This window comes from Perca fluviatilis, chromosome 13 (genome assembly GCF_010015445.1).
Source record: "Perca fluviatilis chromosome 13, GENO_Pfluv_1.0, whole genome shotgun sequence".
Taxonomy (NCBI): Eukaryota; Metazoa; Chordata; class Actinopteri; order Perciformes; family Percidae; genus Perca; species Perca fluviatilis.
In genome coordinates this window covers 19,547,831-19,573,064 of record NC_053124.1, presented here as the reverse complement: position 1 = coordinate 19,573,064, position 25,234 = coordinate 19,547,831, and the positions used below count along the sequence as shown (strand labels likewise).

At 39.5% G+C, this 25,234-nt stretch overlaps 1 protein-coding gene and 1 long non-coding RNA gene across 3 annotated transcripts in view; one reads left to right on the top strand and one right to left on the bottom strand.

Moving 5' to 3' along the window:
* tshz1 (teashirt zinc finger homeobox 1) overlaps positions 1–25,234 on the top strand; it is a 165,829-nt gene that overhangs the window by 116,942 nt on the left and 23,653 nt on the right. The window contains exons 1-3 of one of the 2 annotated variants that reach the window (XM_039820950.1): positions 16,829–17,058; positions 17,214–17,362; positions 17,755–17,850. In XM_039820950.1, coding sequence (XP_039676884.1) covers positions 17,811–17,850 — 40 coding nt within the window. In that variant the 5' untranslated portion in view covers positions 16,829–17,058; positions 17,214–17,362; positions 17,755–17,810. Of the gene's footprint in view, positions 1–16,828; positions 17,059–17,213; positions 17,851–25,234 lie in introns of those variants that run through there. The other variant, XM_039820951.1, reaches the window with a different exon arrangement.
* On the bottom strand, positions 6,631–16,797 carry LOC120571855. Its single transcript, XR_005641310.1, has 3 exons — positions 15,598–16,797; positions 13,825–13,913; positions 6,631–6,653 (listed from the first exon to the last, which is right to left on the bottom strand). It is a non-coding gene; the product is annotated as an uncharacterized LOC120571855 (long non-coding RNA).

Below are 25,234 nucleotides of genomic sequence, written 5' to 3'. Positions count from 1 at the left end.
AAATCACAACAGGATATCACTGCTCAGAGAACAAAAGCCTTTGGTCTGTTGGTACGCTGTACACTTTCAACCAACCACTCCTGTGTAACTCAGAGGGTCGAGCGTGTTGCCTTTTGACTTTATTGGGTCTGTCAATGTTTAAAATGTACACAGCAAGTATGCACGAGTGTTGGACTTATTGTTGGTATTTTTAGCCCTGATGCACTTTATCACAGAGTAATGTATGTATAAACTGTATATAATAATGGCATTTAACTAATAACACATCAGATTTTTTATAATCATAATCACCTTGTTAGATGTTACCTGGATTTAAGAAATTGAGTCCGAAAGTTGTCAGACCTTCTTCACATGAAAATCGGTGTGTGAAAAAGATGAGAAGAGCAAATAATGTTAAGATATGAAAAAGTGCCCCAGAAACCAATTATCACAAGAAATGGAGCAAAATGATTTCGCATTCTTATGCAAGCAGAGGATGTCGTGCAGGTTTAAATTAACTCCATCAGTAAACCAGATGATTACAGTAAACAACCACAATGTGACAAGGGCTCTGAGCAAATAGCTAGGTTCTCTCTATCCTTCATTTGAATGCAAATAGATTAAATGTGCAGGTACAGATTTGTAAGACTAACAAGTGTAGAATGTCTGTCAGTGGGGAAAACGATAAACTAAATCTACAACCCTGTTTTCTGCTTCACTGATGATAGAGACGACTGGGAAGTAACTGCTGATACTCTTACCATGCTGGTTTACACACTACTGCATATGTTGACCTACTCCTATTAAACCCTTACAGGTCATTTAACAGAAGAATGGCTGATAATAAGTTACACACAGTTGCATCATTTGCTTCTTGTAATTTTTGAAATATTTTGTTATAACGTGGTTTATCTCCTTGTATCTGTCATTTAATCAGTTTCCAAGCTTATTTACTGCGTTGGAGTCAGTCATGTTGCACTTTGAACCTTGCTGCAAGATGATAATGGAGATTCAGTTTTACACTCTCCAACACCAAGGGACTATCACCCTTTAAGAATGAGGAACATGTTGAGAATATATAGCTCAGGGATCCCTGCAGAAATTAATTATATAACCTATCGTAGCATGCTTCAAAAGTTCACGGTGCATGAAAAACTTAATATGCATGGCCTTCACCTTTACAGGCTCATAAAATTGTAGAGTTGTGCTTAATTCTTTTTTTAATAATATGACAGAGATAATTTATTAAGACCGGCATATGTTAATAGCACTCTACATGGCTGAGACTTTAAAAAGTTGAGTTTGATGTCCACTCACACAACCACAGAAAGGTCAATACTATTTTTTAATACGGCTCTAAAGATATTCATGTTCTCAGTCACACTTTTAAATTGGACTTTGTGGACAGCAGTGGAATTAATACTACTGTATTTAAAAAAAAATATCAAGGGTTTTGGGTTTGTGTGTGTAAAATAATCAAGGTTTTTCTGTGATTACAGTGTATGATTTAGTGGGATAACCTGTGTGAGTTGACAATACATAAGGGAAGTACAACTGTGACATTATACACAGGCTCACATGGTAACTATACTCACACTTTTGTCATAAAAGTTAATTTGATTCCTTGCAAACCAGCTGCCTTTTTCATGGTAGTCTGTAATGTAAAAGATGTGCCGTTTAACATTATGTTTATATATAAGTAACCTATATTATTATTTTCAGTTTGTATATTTGTTCAGTGTAGACAAGATATCTACTACCTCAATGTTCTATTCAACCCATATCTTCACTGTGCTGTCTGTGTGATAGGCTAAACAAACTGAAATTTAAAAATGACCAATTAAAAAACAAAAACCTTGTCATGCACATGTATTAGCTGGACGTATGAAGTCAGGGCTGTGCGTTCTCAGATCAGGGCAGGTCTGCCTATACTACGTGATTACGCCACTCTGACAACCCAGCAGCCTGGTAAGGTCAAGCCCTACAGAGTGTCAGAGAGGTGGGATGATGATGTATCTCTGTGATGCCTCAGTTTTTAACCTCTTGACTTTGTTGTTTTTCTCCTTTGCGTCAGTGTCAACTTTTTTGCCCATCTACCGGGGATGTGTCTCAGTTGGACAGTCCAACTATTAACCCTCTGTATACCTGGGCAGTAAAAACCTTTCTCCTTTTCATACTTTCTGTTGGTTGTTCCTCATATTGAGTAAAATATTCACTCAAAACTAAATTTGGTGAATTTTCCACCTTTATTCTAGTACTTTCTAATGATGCAACACCGGCTATATTTGACTCAAAAGTGACTTCTCCAAACATTTGAAGGCTGTTTAAAGACCATACATTTGTTGTAAACTATATTATGTTCATAGATGAGTTTACTCTGAAATCACCCACATTAGGTTTCCATAGTTGGGAACATTTTTGGAAAAATCTCTACAAATTTCAGTGGCAGACGTTTGTTAAAAGACACCATTTACCGGCATCATGCAACAAATCAGGTATCATTTTGAGACATGGAATATTGACCTCTGTGCTGGTTTCACACACCAAGAGGTGATTTAATGAAACTAAGTTGTTGTTTTTTTTCTCCATTTTTCTTGCCAGTTAAATTCGATAACATTACTTTGTGTCCACTCCAGATAGAATTCCATTGGGTGTGCACTATGGAGGTATTCAGGGTCAAAGTTCAATTTACTTAGCTGTGAATTCTGGTGAAAAGATTCACTATAAGCCACTATGGTTTAAGCAGCTGCTCTCTCCATTGGAATTCGAAATGCTAAATGTCACACTTGTGCGTTTGGTGGGAAAGCCATGTTGTTGTGATGTATCACAAATGTTAATGTGTATGCTACCTTAATCTTGTGAAATGAACAGGTCTCTCCAAAACGTAAAACGCCCACAGAATTTACTATCCATCCTTAAAAGAGTTAGCTCTTTAATAACAAGTCCTGTGTGTTGTACTGTCATGGGAGCACATCTAGTAATATATTTATCATAAAGGCACCATCATTGTCATCAGATGATAGTCCTATCATTTTAGAATGAAACAACACACAAAGACAAATCTTTATAGCAAAAGCTGTTTACACACAGTGTATTTATTAACTCACATATGCTGCATTTTCGTCACAAAAACAGAGAGATGTACTCTTCTCCGCGATGATCGCAAGTGGCTTCAAGGTGACAACAGCTGCTGTGATCCGGATGTCTTGCCCTAAGCCAATCGTCCTGTGTGCTGCTGCCTCGGTAGAGATGTCTCTTGTTGTTAGCATGTAGTAGCGGATATTTCAGCGGATAATGCTGCAGACTTCGCTGGAGAAGCTGAGGTCAGGAAATCGGCTATTCTTAGTGTGACCTCAGTCATATTTCCCATTATGTCTGAAAACAAATGGGTATAACTCAAATCACAAAATGAGAGTCTAAATTGTACAGTAAAAACTCACATTGGTAAATCTGTGTTTGTCAGATAATTTGAGTCAGGACGACACAATGTGACGCTGCTCTGCCAGATTTTTCTCGTTTCCCTCTTGGTGTTGGTGTGTCTTTGCATCAGTGTGTGTGTGTGTGTGTGTGTGTGTGTGTGTGTGTGTGTGTGTGTGTGTGTGTGTGTGTGTGTGTGTGTGTGTGTGTGTGTGTGTGTGTGTGTGTGTGTGTGTGTGTGTGTGTGTATATCCTGTGGTCGGTGTGTATGCAGGGAGCGGTGCATGTGTCTGTGCTCAGGTGGCACATACCCTAGGTAAATCATTTCAGATCCATTTATTCAGAAGCCTGTGTGCAGACGACACCTGCACAACGCTGCCAAAGAAGTGCCACAATATCAGCGACTTCGTTTGCAACTCTGACCCCCTCCCCGGCTGCCGTGTGTGTCAATGTGCGTGTGTTTCTGTGTATTATATATATATATATATATATATATACATACATACAGACATACATTCATGTGTCTATTCGTATTCTATGTCTTTATGTTGCTCAGTCAAATGTCTTATTTAGAGAGAGAAATAAGAGCAGAGGAAGCTCTTCTGTCATCTGAACGTCTGTGTTATTGCTGTGTTGCTTTCAATGATTCCTGCTTTAAATCTAGCTTCACTCCCAAGGATGATTAGTTAATTTAATTACTCTAATGAACGCTAAAAAGGAGGATTGTTTGGTTCTTTAATAGCAAATTATTTTTTTTAAACGCCTGAGATCAAATTGATGGTATTTTTAGTCTGGATGAATTCTTTTTTTTTTTTTTTTTTTTTTATATGACAGCTGTCTTAATCTGTGTTCAAAATGAGCTCGTTTGTGTGTGTTATTTGCACGCTGACAGTCAGTTGTGACAGTTGTAAAGTGTTCTTGAAAAAGCGCCCGACGTGGACACTCAAGACAGCCAGACGAAAGATTTGCAGGTCTGTGATGTCTGTGTGTCAAATTACTTATCTCACTAAGCATATGCTGGCACTTCAGAATCATATACTTCAAACCCGCGGCCTTCAAAAGCGTCAAAACGGACTGTCTTATTCAACACATCAGTCATGTAGCCACCAGCAAAATGAGCAAGATGTCATTTGCACTCAACAAAAAGCTTCCTGAGACATTTAAAGACACTCTTGATGACTGTTTCAATTTGGAGAGACTGTTAATGATATCGTCTCAGCTGCCTTTTGCCGAGGGTTTTTCAGAAGATACAAGTAAACGACAAAGAGTACTTAGATGTGCACTTCAGCTAAAGCTTTGCCAATTATTCATTTGAATCATGAAGACAATTAGTAAATTACTATGGCACCCATTATCCAGCTGTTGCCCTGGATTTTTGAAGAGCGAGCCAATCGTAGGGTCAATTTAATCTGCCAGTTAAGACAAAATATAAAATAATGATTCTCTCTATCACACTATCACACATGTTGTGTGCCAATAAAAGTCTTCTTTTGTGTGATGAGCCTAAAATAAAATTCTACAAATAATATTGACCTAATAATAGAGAAAAACGACAAAAATATCTTTACCAAACACCCGCTGTGCTTTCTTATTCACAGTTTTCGTTAGTTAGTAACACACACACACACACACACACACACACCAGGCCTTGAGCTCCGAGCTTGGTTTGTAATGTTCCAAGTGTGAGATAGGGTTAAACTATTTCATTGCACTAATTGGCCAGTGTCATTTCTGACGTTTGGATAAACAGCGGAAAAGAGAGAAAGCTGAGACAAATGATGGCTAATTAAACGTGTGTGTGTGTGTGTGTGTGTGTGTGTGTGTGTGTGTGTGTGCGTGTGCGTGTGTGCGTGCAGAGAGAGTTTTGACAGAAACCATCTGACAAAAATATGACGAAACAAAACACCCAGCTTGACAAAAGCAACAACTACTTCTTGCGATGGAAACTTAACATAAAGAGAAAACTACTTTCTGCTTTCTTTGAAATCCTCAACTTCTCTCTAATTGGGTTTCATTCAGTGCTGACTGGGAGGGAAAGGGAAACAATGATTGGACACATCTAGCTCGGAGTATATTGGCAGGCGCAAGCAATTTTAGGCTTCAACTACAAGTGTTTTATCAGGGTAAAAAGTTTTCTTTCTATTTTTTCAATTTCCTATATTGAATGAGAATTTTCATTAAATAGCAGGCAAAGGTGTATATGTAAATCTTTCTCTAGTTATCCCCGGCCCTCACGACTGCTAGTGATCTGATAAAACAAAACTCCGATAAAACCCCATCTTAAAGGAACAAGAAAAAGGAAGATAGAGAGAGAAAATGGGGAAGCAAACTCTTAAAATGAGCTGAGGCATGTCTGAACTCCGACCCACAGGGGACATTTGTTTTCAGAGGTAGCGTGTTGGCCCACCACATCATCCCCAGGGAGATATCTTCCTCACCATTTCTCTGCTACTTCACCTCGTGTTACAGCCTCTCTCTCTCTGTCTGACTGACTCACACATGTGGACGCACACACACAAACATACACACATGCTCACATACAATCCCTCAAACCCTCGCCCAACCCCCCCAACTCGCCTTTCTCGCATTTGACCACTTGTCAAGGGATGTTTATGGGCCATTGTTTGCAGTGCTGATGATCATTGTCACCGGTTGATTCCATTACCCATAGTCCTCTGATGGATGGGGCCTACCCTGACGTCCACTGATACGGGTGTCCTTGACCACTGGGGCAGACGCAATGAACGGAGGGGGGGTGGAGAGTCGGATCTTCTTTTTTTATTCAGTAGAAACAATGTATCACACTATTGAAAATATTTTAAGGTGCTCGATTTGCAGGTGGAATGAGGCAGAACTGTGTTAGACAATAGTTTCTAAAATAGTTCCAAAAAATGTTTAAGCATGCTCAGCACATTTCTGAAATGTTGGCAAAATAAAATATGAATCCGTGTGTTTCAAACAACAATGTGACAACATTATATATTTGATAGATGATTTTATTTTATTTTTTACATTATTATCGAAAAAGTAAATTGGATTTCAGTGTGGGCATTAGCTAGCCTAGAAATCTAGATGCACCCTGGCGGCAGCAAATTTAATTTGCAGCCAGGGGGCTCTAGGCACTCTCCGTTGACTTGCGAGCTGGAAAAACCAAACTCTGGTCAGGCCAATCACATCGTGTATGGAGTCGGTGGACGGGATTATGGCTGCTGCTGCTGGGAACAGCGGTCTTCTGGAAGACTTGGAGTTCAGCTTTTCTATGAGAAAAGAACAAAGAACGGCATTGAAATCATTCTTAAAAAAGGAAGATGTGTTCAGAGTTTTGCTGACCGGAGACGGCAAAAGTTTAATCTATCAACTAGCTCTGCTACCTTCTTCGTTGCTCTGCCTGGTTGTAGAGCTATCCTATTACATGCAGAGGGAATTTGAAAGACAACCGTTTAGCCCGCCCCTCAGATTGAGCCCTGTCAATAGTGAGTTCCCAGACCCCACATCTTGATGTGGGTCTGGCTTGTCAGGCTAGGCATTAGCTGTAAATTAAATGACAAAAGACATTGTAACTATTCTTTAGAAAGACATTGTGGTTACGTACTCCCGATACAACCAAAGTTCTATTTATTCTTTAGTCTCAGTAACATTGAGGCAACGTCAAAGTAGCCTAAAAACCGGACCTCACATTCAAACAGACATCCAGCCGTCCAGCAGTTGGATGGACCAATCACAACCGGGGCGGGTTGGTCTGGCTATCTCTGAAAGGTGTATTTCAGAAAAAACAATAATTTTCCAGTATGGGAACTTTTCCACCTCGGCTGAGCATAAAAACTTTTTTCCAATGTTGGGCCTTTTTTTTTTTATTTCTTGCATTTCCACTCATTGTTTTTTATGTGCAAAATGAAACTGTATAAAAACAGGTGGATCGAAACGTACCTAATGGGAGTCTTATCTACTGATTTTAAGAAATCAATACATTTCATAAACAAATAACCCAATTACTGTTAATACCCAGACTGAGGTCGTAGTTTGTTAAGGCATGAACAAAGCCTGCTTATCTAATAAAACAAGTTTGTTAGTTGTCTGATAGTTAATGTCCAGAATGATGTGAGGTACAAGAATAATAGGAAAACAATATGAAAGAAAATGCAGGGACTTTGTTGGTGAATTTAAAGAACTCCCTAATGCAATGTATTAAATGCAGTGTTAGTTCTTCCTTCAAACGCGTCACTTCAGACAAACCACTCTGTTGATTAAGAGTTTAAATGACAAGAAGAAAAATGTTTAATCATGTTCTGTTTATCGAGTTTTACGTACTCTGTTTACGACCTTAATTCATATAATAAGAGTTAACATTGATTCTTGTAGTAATTTGTGTAGCTGTCCTCTGGTCTTAATCACATTATTACAGTGCATGTAAACACACCGAGGGGTTGCCCGTGGTCCGGCCTCCTGCAGTGCTCAAGTGTCACAACATTATTTGAAAATTTCTTCACCATCTCATTGAATTAGTGCTCCACACTCACTTAAAACAGATGAGCTTGGAGTGAGGGAATCGTTCACAAGTCACACATCACAAGCAGACAACTGCAATTACTGATGGGAGAAGATGGGTTTGGATTTAACCAGGCCGAGGCCACGATGTAGTGTCAGTGAAGGATTGGCTGTGGTGTTTGGTGACGGAGGATGAAGCAGTGTTGATAGCTAAAACATTTACCGCGGCTCCAGCTATCGTAATTTTTCACAGGGCCGGGGCGTCATTGATCAGGATATCTGGCGGAGGGGAACGTGTAGTTAAAGGCACATGTTTAACAAGCTTCTCCCAAAATTTGTCACATAAAGACTTTCCATTATTATTCTGAACAAAGACAGAGTCGTTTTCTATCCCTCAGATCTGTCTTTTGTCAACCCATCCTCGCTGGACAGATTGCTTTTCGTTAGGAAATAGCTTTGCTGGATCAGACGAAATATTGTTCTCAGAAAGAAATAAGGCCACATGCTGCACTTTGAGGTAGAAATTAGCCCCATTTTGTTAGTGTCTTAATGATGGTTGAGTTAAACCATTTCTATAACTATCGAATGGACTGTCTTGTCCTTGTTCCTTTAAGACAATGCCAACGTGCAAAAAAAGCAGGAAAACCCAAGCCTCCAATAAAACTAACATTAATGGCACTGCAATATGCAAAGCTATGCTAATTTTATGCATACTGTCAACCTACATAGTGGCTGTTCTTCGGTCATTTCAAAAGATATGACTGCAATTAGACGACAGTTGATTGAAATCATTTGCTTTTTATGATTCTAGTACTTTTGAGAGCTGACAGGGTGTTGTACAATTCGCTGACAGTATATTTTCTCTGCACGCAGAGATTAACTGCTATTATTGACCCTGATGCAAACCAACGGGTAATACATTTCAAACAAACTGCTCACTATCTCAGTGATTTGCATGTGATGTGTCATGTACCATATTCCCTGATTACCTAATGATTTATGCTTTAATATAATGCACATAAGGTCTTTCAAAGCAATATGTGTACCGTACCTTTACAGTGACTTAACATGTCGGAGACAGAGAAAAATTGAAATGATAGTTTAAGGGCTGTGGGGAAAAGAGAAGTCTTATCAGTTAAGACTTTCTTTGTATGTAGGATTTTTTTCCCTTCTTTCCTTGGAAGGCAGGGGTGCAGCTGATGAATTCTTAAGCAGATCTGGCTGATAATTGTATTTCATAACTGTCATGCGGAGAGGGACTGTCCGCTGAGAAGCTATTTGTGTCACTGCATCTCTCTCCCTCTCCGTCTCTCCCTCTCTCTCTGCAGCCTCTTCAATAAAACTCAAATCACGACAGAGATTGTTAAGTCTACCTCCAAGATTATTAAATCCAAATGGAGAATTTACGGGTGACACTTAATAACAATTAATCTGAGATGCTTGATTAATAAAGTTGGCTCACCCGCCCTTCCCCTCTTTCTCTCTCTCTCATTCTTTTCTGTCTTCACCCTCCCCATCACTAAAGTTGTCCTGTTTGAGTGGGATGGAGGAGGAGGGGAACAGACGTACGGTTGGCAGGATGGTTGTCAGGGACGACATGAGTGTCATTCTTTTTGATTAATGGAGCATTGTGACCCCGCCCCTAACCCTCCTTCTTTCCCAGCATGCCCACTCTCACCTCTGCAAAGCCCCCCCCCCACCCTCCAATAACAGGTAAAAATAGATGTGGGCCATGTTATACTCTCCCATTTCAATTCAAGCTAGACATTACCTGATAGGGAAAAAGTAAGAAGGTAAGAAATAAAGGACAAAAATGGAAAGAAATATAGAAAAAAGTAAAGAGAGAAGTGGAAGAAAATAGAAGGAAAGAATACAAAAATAATAGAAGAAAAAAAATTTAAGAAATGGAAAGACGTGAAAAGAACAAACCAAAGAAAGGAAGGCTAGAAAGGGAAAAGGAAAGAACGAAGGGAAATATAAAGACAGATTTTTGGAGAATGTCACCTACCTAACCTTGTCACCATGTTGACTCAGCTGTGATTAATTAGTTGAGTGAGAGTGAGCAATTAGGTCAGGAGTTTGGGGTGTGTATGAGTACAAATGTGTGTATGCATATGTCAGTATCAAGATCCTATCATGACCAAAGTATGTAAGCAGTATGTACAACATATGAAACGGTTTCTTTTTTTGCTTCCCCTTCCCTTTCCATGAGGACAAGAACAAGAAAAATCCAGTCTGACAAAAGTACAAACAACAGTAAATAAATATTTCATAATTATAAATAAATAAGTTAGGTGATGGTTAAAACATGAAGAAGGAAGACAAAATGGCAAAATATAAATGCATAAATTTAAATAAAAGGCATGTTACTTCCTTAATGGAATACTGAATCTTGTTCTAACTAAATGTGGTGGCAGTGGCTCTCTCCACTTCAAACAGAGTGGATGTCCTACAGTAGCAAGTGGCAAACAGAACCATCACAATGGCATGAGGGCCACACATGTGAACATACCATGGGGCGACCTCGAACCGTGCAGAGTGCTGATTGTTTTTGTATAAGTGTTAAAGATGGATTTCCAAATGTCTTCTCTCATCTCACACAATCCTGCTTTGCAGCAATAAAGCCGATGTACAATTTTGAACAGTTTGATATGCGACTTGCATTTGAATTCTTTGTCAAATCTGAATTTACAACAAAATGCAAATGTTTAAAATGGTCATATATTCACAGTTTTTGCTTGGTTTGCAATAAAGAAAACCGGGGTAAAAATAAGTGTTTTTATTAAAGGGCCCCTGTGGTGTATTATTGCAAAAATGTGGCTCTAGATTCCTTTGAAAGAGTTTGAGGATAAGAAACCCTTAAACAAATCCTTGAACCAGTAAAGGCTTACAAAAGATCATATTTAACAATGATGGCTATATATTTTCCTTTTTGCAATTAAAGAGTCCCTCTGTGTAATTTAATGCTTCTTTTCAAGTGTCGGGTCCCCTGAGACTTGGCCTGTAGCTATGCTATCGCTCTTGGTGATTATCATTAATGAATGTCGGCTAGGACCATCCCTCAATGTGACTAGGGAGGAAACACAAGCCCTAATTAAAGGTTCCTATTCATAAATATATGCCTCAAACTGCACGGATCGACAGGCGCTGTGCACACAAGTCATTTTAATGTCGGAAAAAGCACCTTTTTAAGAGCGTTTTCTTCCTTAATGTTCAGCACACGAGCAGCAATGACAAATTTCTGCAGCCAAAGCCCGCAGCAAGAGATCTGTGCAATTTGAGATTCACAAATTTAAATTTAGGAGTAAAGATGAAGATTAGGATGCAGTAATTTGACATGTAAGAAGGCTGAAAGCAAAATAGCTTGACTCCTAACTGTAGTCTTACTGTATATCGGAACATTATGATACAGTTGTTGCATGTAACCTCAAGAGACTCTGGTGTGTTTTATCACAAAAGTTTATAGGGAGCTCCTTGTTTTACGATGTCATACTGTGCATGGAAACGTATTCCTCTAAGTGGAAATATTTACAAAATTAAAATGTTTAGCTGATTACAGGATGTCACTGAAAAAGAAAATAATCCTCATTGCTTGTGTTCTCTCATAAAAAGCTATTTTAATCATTTTATTTGCTCCAAATGCAGACTGACAACTGCTCTCTTAAACGCTAGTGGTTGCATCGTCACATCAGTTTCCCAGACAAAGCTATTGGTAATTGTTACGTGAAGGAGATCATGTTAACATTGAGGATAATATTGAGTCTGTCTAAATGTTGTATTTTTTTTCATTGGGGCTCAAAGAGTCTTGTCGGAAAAAGGAGCTTGGTGAGATAAACATTTGGTGCTTCTCTTTCCTCCTTAATGGCAGAAAAATGCTAATTGGAGTGCATGTGTCAAGGAAAACAAAAGGGAAAGGCAGAAGAGAGGAAGTGTGTGTGTGTGTGTGTGTGTGTGCGTGTGTGCGTGTGCGCGTGTGCGTGTGTGTCAGAAAGGCTGGTATTTTGAAATGTGAAATGTGTCACTTTATATGGCCGAGTTAGGAAGGATTTTTTTAGCAAGGTTGTTTCCAGGAAGCAGGAAATCTCAGATAAAGTTCTGCCTGTGATGGTATGTAGCTCATGTTTAAAAGAAGAAACAAAACTGGGCTCTCTGACACTCGGTATATATATTCTGCTGAACAATTATTTCATAGTTCATGTAAACAATCTGAAGTTGCGTCTACTCCTTTCAGCTTTCTTGTTGCTATAAAATAACACCTTGAATCCCTGCGAGACTCGGATCCTTTAATAAACTTGCATCTGTCTTTTGTCTTCCAAACTGACAAAATCAGAAAAAGGCTCAGGTGGGGATTACAAACCTTTAATTGCATTGTCAAAACTACAGCAACATATCATTTTTTTTTTAAGTCTACACATTAAACAAGTCATGGAAAAGTAAATCTCAATAAAATATCAAAACTCTCTCTCTCTCTCTCTCTCTCTCTCTCTCTCTCTCTCTCTCTCTATACTCAAACTTGGCATTTTAATTATGCAGTCTTATCTGATAGATGTGGAGATATAGCTCATGTCAAAGTTAGAGCCTCTTCTTTATTAATTTTTTATTATATATTCTTATATTCAGCCTGTCAATGAGTGTCTAGAATCTGATAGGGCCCATCATTGATTGAAGATTACTCAAGATTATGAAGAGAAGCATTATCATAAGCTGTAAGCCTTTGTCATTCCAAATGTTAACTTATTTGAATGACACTAAGGGAAAATATTACACTCTATTTCAGTCCACCAAGAATAAGTTTAGACGTTGGTCACTGTTGCAGATCTTGAGACAACTAACATTAAAATATAAGAGAAGAGATTCGTCAGAAAGCATTTCACAGAGAAGTTAAACACCACGTTAGACCCCTGACAGCAAATTTGTGGTACATTACTCGTACTTGCATGCCAGAAGAGCCCAAACCTTTTGACATGAGAGGTTTATGGCTGCAAAATAGTCCGGGTGGTTAGCCACAGGCCAAAATCTGCAATACAACATTAATTATTTATGAATATTAAGAGATAGGCATTAAATTCTTGGTTTATATCATGATGATTTTTGTTGATGTTTGCTAAATATATCCTTATGTTTTAACTGAAATGCATCAATTTTACCAAATAAAGCAAAGATTTAAAGGATAGCATATGTATATAGTAATCTGTATACTTTCAGTACAAAAATGTTTCTATACGGCAAAGCAACCAGTTCCACTAAAACTGGTTGCCAGCTTGTTTAATGGTGTCAAATAAGAATGCTAAATTAATTAAATCATGCTACAGTGTGGCTCCGACACACGTTTTATATCATTTTAGTGTGGAATTTCTCTGTGACAGTGATGAGGATGATAAAACTATGGGAGAAGTATAGAGATAGAAGGTGAAGATGATGAAGAATAGAGAAGACAAAGAGGAAGAAACAAGGAGAGAAGGTATATATTTACTGTGATAATGTTTCCGGACATTTTTAAAGTTGCATATTTCTTTGTGTTGCATGATTTCAGCAAAATGTGAACACAAACCTCAAAGCATTTATTTTTTTTTATCATTTTTTATTTTAAACTCCTCATTAGATTTTACAAATAATTTGCAGAATTGATAGATGGCATACAGAAAATGGTCCAAAGGAAAATAGTTAAGTTGGAATTGTAACCTTGGGAGTTGAAAAATGTGTATTACAGTTGACAACATTTATATTTGACACATACATATTAATAATGATGTTTCTCACTCACTATAAAACGTATTTGATTACATTTATATGAGTAAATGTATACTGATGGCATATGATTTACACTAGTTTTGTTTTATTCCTATATGGGAACCACACAATATTATTCAGTTAAAGAATTTACATGAAAAAAAAGTATTTTTGTCAAGATTTGGTGATATGAGTTTAAACAAGGTCCCTCACCTCATTTGACAACCTGCAGATCTCTTTTGCAATATGATCATCCAGTAGATCTTATAAAGAGCTTCTCTTTGTTCATGATCACTTCAGACCTAGGAGAAAAAAAGACTAGAGACAAAAGAAAGTAATACGTGTGAAATACGTGACGACTACATGGATGTTGTCACCCGCTCTGAGGGACTATCACCACACAGAAGAGAAGGAAACAGGATGACGTGTTACACGCGTCCTGCGCCACGTATATTGAAAAGGCGCTACATGTATAGGAGGTTGGGGGATAACAACTGGCGTTTGTCATCGCTCAGCTTTGTCATACATGCGACATGTATGGTTGCAGCTGTAATCAGGGTGTGTAATATAAGCATAGCAATTTGGATCACGATGTCCCGATTGTGTGTGGCTTTCTGTTTCGAAAAATACGTACATAATAAAAGTCACTGTACATCGAACATATTGGTCATAGGTTATAAAGAGAGTAGTGCAAATTCCCAAACAGTGTGTGTGTATATATATATATATATATATATATCTGCTGTTAAGTTTAAATTTCTGTGACTTTCAGGGATGAGTATTTAGTAAATTCTTTTAAAATAAAACCCCAACTGATACACACAAATACACATCAAATGACACTCGTGGAAATAAAAATGTTGGGCTTTCACAGTAGTTGTATATGTGCCATCTAAAGAGACGAGGGACAAAGAAGAAAAGAAAGAAACAAGCAAGACACTATGAAAGGAAGAGAAAGACACTGTGAAACAAATGTATGCTACAGACAGAACAATTGTTCGTAATAACAGAACACTTTGTCATTTTAACATGAAACATGAACATGTTTAATTTGAACTTGCTCTCATTCTGAATAAGTCCTGCTCATGCAGACATTTCAATGCACAGATGGTTACTACCCCTGCCTCTTGAACCACATGTCCCCCCCTGCTGGCCCAGGATCAGATCCTGCACAAGATTCTCTGCTGTGATCCCTCTACTGTGTCACTGCTCCCTAAAAACACGCAACCTTTAAAACAAGAAAGGATGCCCTACTCACTAAATTAACACCAACAAAGTAAAATGACTACATTAATATAGTCTATAGTTTATATTGTATATTCTGACAGAAGCTTCATATTATTCTCAGTGTTTAGTCACTGACCTCAACGTTTTCCCAATACCTTTCTGAACATAGTCCTGCACTGCAAAGTCACACTGCATGAGTTTTCCTCACAGAAAAGCAAAGCATTTTACTTAATATCCAACAACAGTATTTGCAATTATTTTAAGTAAACTAGCATAGGCTGCAAAATAAGGCATTAAAATTAAACCATGCATGGGTTTCATGTTTCTATATGATCAGGTTTTCAATTTGATCAGTCTGAATAAGTACATTTTAAATTAGTGTAAAGCATCTTTAAGTACAATAATTGATTATCTGCAGCTCATCTGTCTGTCTGTCTGTCTGTAGGTCTGTCTGTAGACTTCGGGATGGAAATAATAGTGACGTAACTCGGTTCCATCAATCAGCGGGCAGGCCGCGTTGACAGACAGGGATAGACAGATGTTGGGGCGGTACTTGGTATTTCTTTTACCACATAATAGACGACCTCAGACGCAGTTGATCGGTTTTTGTAGTCAGGCAGTGGCTCAAAAAGCGTAAAGACGCAGAAATGTTCACAAAACGGCTTCACTGCTGTGCGTAATGAGGAGGAGACAACCGGCTGTTTGTTGCCTGTTTACTGAGAAAACGTGAGGTTGGATGGGTTAAATTCAGAAACTCACCAGAATCAGTTAAACCAGGACGTGTTGCAGAAAGTTGTAATCCAGTTTCTTGTAAATGATCCGGTCCAAACCTTCGGTCGTAACCCGGACTGGAGCGGGTGTAACTGGGTGGATGACGTCCTAAAGTCGTACGGCTGGCCGCAAACGGAAGAAGAGCGCATCCAGTCTAAACGGAGCCAGCTCTTGTGCCATCCGAGTTATGCTGTGATTCTATCACTCAGTAATAAAAACAAACTTTAGGCTTGTTTCTCTTCTATCTTCTTCACTATCCTCTCCAGTAGTAAACTGATAAATCATGCTGTCTCATTTTGAGATAACATTAGCCTACTTGTGTGCCCTTTATAAACACTTTATGGTGGATAATAGTTAGGATGGAGTGTAGGCTATTAATGGAGCCTCTTGTGGATTCAGAGCCCCTCCCCTTAACCACAAGCCTCGCTAAAAAGGTGTAACGAATCGATCTGCAGCCTCCTTTGTCCCGCTAAAGAGGTCACCGAAAAGCTCCACATTTTAGCAAACTTTGGAGCAAAGCTAAGAGCTGATCTGCAGTGCACACTTAAACTGTCTGAGTGAAACTACGGATTTTCTTACTTTATTTGCCTGAGGGAATTGTGTTTTCACAGTTTAAACAGTTTCACATGAATTATTAGTGATTGGTGTTTCAGGGTATAATCCCAATAATCAGTCAGGCGTTATTTCACTGTGCTTAGTTGTAGCAAAGATTATCCTCGTGTCCATCAACAAAGTCTATAAGGTTTATTGGTGATTTTAGCAAATATATGTGGACCTTTTATTTGTATATTTTTTTGCAAATTAAAAAGGCAGGATTTGTATTGTCGATGGAAAATATGATGCAGTCCTCACCTAATAGGCCTACTATATCTTAACTGGCTGTGAAATAGCAGCAGTGACTACACCAAATCTGATTTTGATTGTAGAAATGTCTCTCTCTCTCTCTCACACACACAGGCTGCACGTCAACTTTTTGAGGCACCTCTCATTCATTTGTTTGAGTGCAAGTTTACAAATCGGCCACTTGCACGTTCACGAACAGGACGCGCTTCTCCTGTAGTAGCCTATTATGTGCGGAGAGGCGTTGAAATGAAAGCCATCCCAGTGAACAATTAGAGCAGCAGATTGACAGGTGGGCTCTGACTGTCAGGGTGACGCTTGTGGAGGGGTGGAGTAAAGGAGAGGCCGGAAAGGCAGCTGGATGTGTCTGTCTATCAGTGGGAGCTGTCTGAACGCACCGCGCATCACCAATGTGCGCACATTGCACTGCGGAGAATATACAGGGACGCTCTTTAGAATAAATAACAAATAAAAAGCAGGAAACAATAACAACGGTATCTCACAGTCTGCGGCTCAGAGGGCGGGCCTGCTCGTTGTGTTTTGGGATGACTTTCTGAGAAATTCGTCAAGTGTCCGTGTTGACAATCGGACGGACAGCGTAGCCTATATGTGAGTATTTCCTTATCCAAGGGGTGTTTTCAGGGAGACGGGGTGTGAGCTGATTGCTGCGGGCTTTCTCCGCGCGCACACTTGACTGATTGACACACACGCAGCCCGGCTAACGTGTTACTCTTTCCTCTCTTTTTCCTGATTTCATCCCAAAGACTGTAGCGGAGATTGGAGCCCGGAGCTGGCGCTTGGTCTGACGGAGGGAGCGAAACACTACAGCGCAGTTTGGACTCGTCTCTACCGCCGAGTGAGTTAAAACGCAAGAAGAGGAGCTCCGTTTTCTTCACTTTTGCTGTGACTAGAGGTATGAAATATTCCATTGAGGGGTGTTGATGGAAACGCGGCGAGGAGCTCCCGTAGCTGTCCATATCCCCACTCGATAGACTGAGATCCGCACGGAGCTTTCCGCCAGGTTTTCGCCGAGCAAGCCTGCGATGACTTTCTGTGATCGGCAGAAGTTAACGGACGAGCCCCCTTTTTGCTTTACATGATTTGTAATCTTCGTTTTCTCACCGGACATATTGATTATAAAATGATCAGTAGAGATTAAACCTCCACTTCGGTTAAAAAAAAAAAAAAAAAAAAAAAACTGACTGATTTCACCCTGCGAGGGATCTACACTTTAATTCTAACATCCCGCTGAAGAAGTGAGGAAACGCTTCTGGCTTTGATTTCCTCCCTTGGTTTCCTCTCCAGCGTGTCTGCTATTTTGATCTCTGCATGAAAAGTCAAGCGGAAAGTCTTGCAGCAGCATGCCGAGGAGAAAGCAGCAAGCACCGCGGCGGTCAGCAGGTAAGCTCCGGCTCTTCAAACAAACACCCCCTGATCACAAGCACACGCACTTTATTCTCCCCACAGTAACGATAGCCAGCCATGAATTAGACTCAGTATGCAGACAAGTTTACACAGCAGCGTATAGGCCAGATGCAGGACACAGTACAAGGACAGCAGGACAGTAGTAGCCTATAGTCAGAAGGCTATGTGCATTCACAGTTGAGCAAAGCAGAATGTCATTATGCATAGTTTTCCAACATCTAAACGGCACACAAGTTAATTTCTGCTAATCTAAGGCGTGTTTGACTGGCAACAGCATTGTTTCATTTAGCCAGCCACGCTTCGATGCCAATTCTGCCTCTTGAGAAATGAATGCGCTCAGCTGCACTTCACTTTCAACGCTTTAAAGCTGATCGTCCACTATGTTGCCAGCATCCAAGTTCTCCAAACAAAGCTCGTCTTATCTCATTTTTACAGGCTAACGTGTTTGATGTGTTGGTGCCAGTAAAAAAAAGAAAAGAAAGCAAGCGAAAAAAACAGAGAAAGAAAAGTGGCGTATTTTCAGCTTGTGTTCCGCTCTGGGATTGCCATCCTTGATTTGATGCTTGATTGATCGCCTGTCATGCGACTGCCTTTGATCTATTCAGTCCTGATAAACATCAGTAAATCATTCACCATAGAGACACGCATGCGCTCCGGCAACTGGACTCCCTCAAAGGATAACTTTTTGCCCCTGCTGAGGAGCAAAGAAAAGACAAATTGAAAGAAAAGTTCTCAACCGGGATAAATACTTTGCGATTAATACCCAAGGGGGAGGGAACAAGGGAGGACGGGTGCTGGGGCGTTGCGAGATCACAGAGAAGCATCTCATACAGAAATAGCCCTAAAACGACAGCGTGAAGTGTTGAGGTTACCTCTAATGGTCACTTCAAGCTCTTGACCTGACCTCTGTGTTCAAATCTTAGAAATAGGAAGTGTTGTAAATATCTCATAAATGTTTACGAGGCAAGGCTGCAACATCATTATTATATACATCTGTATATACAATCACTATTTGGTACCAAAAACTTGCTTAAAATAAATGTAAATTTAAGTATTTAGGTGTGTTTCAGATGAGCATCTGCCATATTAAGTACCTCAATAGGTAAATGGTAAGCACACATTTTAATTTAACAGGCATTATTTTGTTATGTTTTCTTAGAAAAAGGGCCCAAGCTAAAGCAAATAATTACTATTTTCATAGAAATGCTATGCCACAATCGCTGTTTGGGCACCTACGTATTGCCGTTTGACAGTCATGCCTACATGTTGTCGTTAAGTTGACCAGACGTGAACTGTTCTGAGAGAGAATCGCATGTTTGCTTGAATCCATTTGATGTCCCTGGGCGATGTGTGTGATTGACATGCATTTCCAAATGACGGGGAGAAAAGAGGAGCCTTTGAAGTAGTGCAGTAATGACCAAAGCCGAATAAAACAGCTGTAGAATGTTAAGCAGGCGGTGGAAATGTGAGGTTAAGCAGACTTAATCAAGGTTGTGACAGAAAGACTTTGAACTCAGTGGGGCTGTAATTTCTAATTGACGCCAGGCTTTAGTGATGGATAGAGAGAAATGTGTTTGAAGAACAAGCCTGAAAGTGAATAGTGTCGGTTTATACCTCCGCCACAAATAGTAGTGAAATCCCCAAAAGAGAGCATACAAAAAAGAAAGTGTATCCTGTGTTCCAGCCTCTTCTGGTCACTCATCCGAGCTCTGAAGTGGCCCCATTCCGGCTCAGCTTTTGAATATTGATTTAATTGTCTGTTTTTGTGACAGACACATACATCACAGGCAGTAATGGTCAATCCCAGCTTGGCAGGCTTTGTCGCCGTTATTTCCAGTGCATGACGTATGGTCAATCCAAAAACTTTAACACCTCTACTGAAGTGTGTGTGTGTGTGTGTGTGTGTGTGTGTGTGTGTGTGTGTGTGTGTGTGTGTGTGTGTGTGTGTGTGTGTGTGTGTGTGTGTGTGTGTGTGTGTGTGTGTGTGTGTGTGTGTGTGTGTGTGTTTGTGTGTGCGGCTTCTTCAGTGAATTGGTGTACACATCTTTAAACACAGGCTATTTTTTGTAGAGAGAGAGAGAGATTTGTAATGGCTCTTTGTATGCCATTTCAAATAGGCTCTGTTTCATCAGTCACAGTGAGGATTTCAAACCCTGTAATGGCGCTGTACCCTATCGAGTTTATGACCAGTGACAATACATCAGTGTTCTTTCATTTGGAACGACATTACTGCATCTGTTAGTTTTGGCAGTTGAGTTCAGTGCAGTGCAATTTGAGCAGCAGAGACTTTTGCTGCAGTCATTTGTCGTCATTTTCATTTTTTTGTCTTGTCTCCTCTCACTGAAGTGCTGTTGTGTTGTGAGTTCTCACATGACCTTAAGGTAAACAGTGTAGTGATATCAAGTAAATATGATGAGAATTAAGTTTGGTTTCTCTGTCTTTGATGAATTCTCATGTTGACCATTCCAGGACAGCAACAACAAAGCGTAAAGCTAATGCTATTGTGCCAGTATAATTGCCTTTGATTATGTGCAATCAAAGTTAGCGCTGAAACGATAAATCAATCCACAGAAAATGAATATCAATAAATAAATTATCAATAATTGTTACATCAATTATCATGTAAACAAAAAAACAAACTTTCTCTGCTTCTAGCTCCTCAGATGGGAGTTTTGCTGCTTTTCTCTGTTTTAATATCATCGTAAAATGTATATATTTGTTTTTTGGAACGTTGGTCGGACAAAACAAACCAGTTGAATACATTACCTTGGTATGTGGGAACTTTTAAGCGTCATTTTTCAGTATTTTCTAACGTTTTAGAGACTAATCAATCAATAAAAAACAATCGTAACTGCAGTAATCAGCACCTATTTTTATTGCTGTTTAAAGAAAACCGTGCATGATATCTGACTGTTTGCATCAGTAGCATTAGCATATTTAAATATGACAACATACTGTACATATTACATCTAGATAAGCAGTAATTAGTTTACTTTGTATTGGATACAAGATATACAAAGAAGCCATAATTCTGTATGTGCCATGATACTGAGGTCACAGTTTTGATTGCTGTTGGGATATTAATGGTATTGCTGCACCTCTGCTCTCGCTTTAAGTTTGCCAGCCACAATATCTTATATCAAACACTGTCACTCTAAGTAATGAATCTGTCAACTAATCATTCAACACGTCAGTGTCATTACAGTGCGACACTGTGTTGAATTTATTCCTCAGAAGCTAAAAAGGTCTACCTGGGAGAAAATATCATTTTTTATTACCTGTCCTGCACAAAATTTAGTTTAACGGAGACACAGGAAGAGGCGGGGTAAACTGTTAGTGTCCATTCCACAGTGGGATGGACCAGGATACAGGTCCATAAGTGTATGGGATTGAGGTCTTTATACTCACTGTTCTTTGGTTGAATTAGGAAGGGAATCTGAAATCCACACAGTTTCCTTTCACTCTTAGATGTGTCAGTTTGGAAATATTTTATCCTGTGCTGGATTCTTATCTCCACTGAGAGCAGAGAGAGCAGATTTTACACTGACAGAAGTAGTACGGGTCATGAAGGGAGAGAAAGTGACATGCTGTGATACTGTCAAACATGACCGTGTGAAAATGTGTTCCTTTATAACCGAGGACCGTAATTAGTTTGCCTTTGTCTCCTCTTGATAGAAATGTTAGGCAACTGGCTAGGTTTCGGCCACTCAATGACTGATGTCATTAATTAAAAAGTTGAGCACTCTAAACATAAATCATATATGATTCAGTGTCTCCAATAAACGGACTTCAGTGCTGCATTTTAATGATCTGTCTGCATAGCTTAGCTCAGCAGGTGTTTAATTAAAGCGCTCTGCAACATTTGTCCATATTGTAGACACAATGACATACACACTGAATGCACAGACAGTGCCTTGCCTTGTGAGCTTCTCCACTGATATCAGTGGCTGCCTAAACAGATTCCCCCCCCCCCCACTTTACTGCCATTATCACTACCTCAATGCAAAAGGAGTCTCTTAATTATGACTCGTGGGTGGGGGAGAAGTTGAGCTTCCCTTCTTCCCGCCGGCATCGTTAGCCGCGGTCCCTAATTATCCAGGTAGCTGACGGATCAGTGACAGGGGCCCGCCGATTAATGCTTACAAATTCAGCAAGGTGTCAAGTCTGCAAGCTGCCTTGATATAATCCACTGGGTGTTAGCCACTTCTCATACACACACCCCTAGTTGTTCCAGTGTACACTCAACAGCAGAGGTTGCTTGCAGTGTGAAGTGACAAACTGAAATTTGAGACTTGTGAAGCCAAAACCGTGCTGGACTCAAACAGCCCTGTAACAGGCAGCACGGTGGCTCAGTGGTTAGCGCTTCTGCCTCGCAGCAAGAAGGTTCTGGGTTTGAATCCAGGTCGTCCCGGGCCTTTCTGTGTGGAGTTTGCATGTTCTCCCCGTGTTTGCGTGGGTTTCCTCCGGGTGCTCCGGTTTCTTCCCACCATAAAGACATGCATACTAGGTAACTAGGGCTACAGTTGAAAATTAGCTGTCTGGCTAACACTGGCACATTTACAGAAATGTTGATTAATGTGCATTGTCCTAATCAAATAAACTTACAAACTAGTAACGAGTTTATGAATGGTCGTAGTTTCAAGTCTGAATGTACACTTTTGCTTAGTACACTGTAAATAGTCAGTACAGTTTATGCAGTGCAGGTAGTTTTAAAAAGTTAAAGCTACATTGTGTAAGAATTACTCCCATCTAACATTGAGATCATATATCGCAATCAACTCTCTCTCTCGCCACGCAGTATTGCAACTACGGTAGCCTTCACGCTTCAAAAAGCGAAGGTGTAGCCTACAAAAGGCCGTCTATCAGCTGTCATTGTTGGAGTTCATATGTTCTCTTAATACATCCATGAGTTCATGTCATAGAGTGGCGCGGACACCACGAGAGGGCACGCGTGCCACCCGATGGAAAGGAGAGAGAAAGAAAAGGAGACTGCAGCGGTCCAGAGGATAATTAACTAGTTGGGATTTGATGTGTGCCTCCAAAGCAGCTCCAATGTTCACTCTTTTTCCAGTCTCTTGCTCTTTTCAATATCAGTTTTCTTTTTCTGGGCGAAGAAGAAAAAAATTCTGATTTTGAATACGTGTGGTCCTCCATGTTTCCTTCTTCAAACTTGCCAGGGCCGGGAAGCAACGATACCCATTAGCAGCAGCTGTGAGTCGAAAACGCGGAAGGCGGCGCAGTATAGCCTGTTTGTCCCTTACCGGCTAATGTATTTCAAGATGGCGCATCATTATGGAGCATCTACCCCAGTTCATGCAAGCGCAAATGTAAAATTCCAAGCTAATAGGAATACTTGAAATTGATGGCGGTGGTCAATATTCATGAAAAATGACAAGTTTGTGAAGGGCAATACAGATTTTGATAATGAACAACTACAAACATTACACACTGGGGCTTTAAAGAATAGCTGAACTGGCTCCCATTGAATGTGAAAGATTTTCTTAATACTTTGCCTTTCCCTCTGATCTTTCTAGTAACAGCTTTTTGGTTTGTTTGACAGAACAGGAACAAAGTTCTAAGCCGAGCAGCATTAATATATTTTGTTGTTGTTATTTTGCATTGTATTTCCTCTGCAGAAATTTTGCTCACGGCACCCGTCAACTAAGAAGCCATCGCCTTGGAACCTCGTGTTGGTTTTATCAGGATGTTTAGGATAAAGTATTTAATGACATTTGTCAGGAGTTGAAGCTGCGCTGTGAAAAAAAAGTTTTTTGAAGTGAAAAGTCTGTAGATGAGAACCGAGCATGTCGGTGTGTTTGTGTGTGTAGTCACTGAGCAAGACGAGCAGTTTGCAAAACCCTGTGTGCGTGCATGTGTGTATGAATGTAAAATATTCTGATCCTGTGATAAGGCAGTGTATGTAAAGTGTCATTATCAAGTGACATTGACTGAAGGAGTCAGTGGATATATTTTCTATCCAACACGCCGCTACACCCGCAGTTTCATTTGCATGTGGTGTCAGAGCCAGTAGGCCTTCAGGAAATCAAAGACGCACACTAATATGCACACTAGCACAACTACACTCTCTGTCCTCATCTTCGTAGAGGTTAAGTGACAAATGAAGATCGATGACTGCTCTTATGGAAAAGAGAGGGTCGGATTGAAAATATGTGGGAATTAGGCTCGCCAGCAGGGTGACGATGTAAAGGCATTCAGGGCTGCAGCCGCAAAGGTAAAACTATCCCAGAGCTTAATGAGGTTCAGAGGAAGCAGGAAAACCTGGATTTTCACTCAAGCATGACACAAGGAGCTTTGACAAAGAAGGCAAGAAAACAAGGTAGTTTTTTTGCAGGAATAAAACTCACTAGCATCCTCACTCTTAAACACATCCTGCATGTATTTATTGTCTGTGATTTTTAGTGCATCTGTTTTCCATTCACAAAGATATCTTGGCTCTGAGTCAAAACAGCTGCACAACAAAAGCCACAATGTACAGTGGGGATGTAAAATAATAATAACAGGAATAATAACAAGAAAGAAATTATTCACATGACTTATCCTTGAGGGCTTTAGAGCTCCGGTTGCTGATTATTTTGAAGCACACACACAGTTTTGCTACTGATTAAGTAAAATAGTCAGTTGGGTGAAATCACAGGCACAGTTTACAAAAATAAATTCTATTGATTGCTTTATACGTTTATATTAGCTGCAATCTTATTCACCATTGTATCCAACACAAACATATGGATTTCACAAATCATATGTGACTGTGGTCCTTCATCCTGGCCATCAGGATTCATGGATAGGGCTGCAACTAACAATTTATTTCATTATCAATTAATCTGCCAATTATTTTCTTGATGAATTGAATATCATTTTGTCTATATATATATATATATATATATATATATATATATATATATATATATATATATATATATATATATATATATATATATATATATATATATAGCTCTACCACACACACACACACACACAGAGTATATACAGTACAGGCCAAAAGTTTCCTTTTTATTTTCATGACTATTTACATTGTAGATTCTCACTGAAGGCACATATGGAATTATGTACTTAACAAAACAGTGTGAAATAATAACTCTTCAAAGTAGCCACCCTTTGCTTTTTTATTAATAAGGGAAAAAACTCCACTAATTAACCCTGACAAAGCACACCTGTGAAGTGAAAACCATTTCAGGTGACTACCTCATTGAGAGAACACCAAGGGTTTGCAGAGTTATCAAAAAAGCAAAGGGTGGCTACTTTGAGGAATCTAAAATATAAGACATGTTTTCAGTTATTTCACACTTTTGTTGAGTACATAATTCCATATGTGTTCATT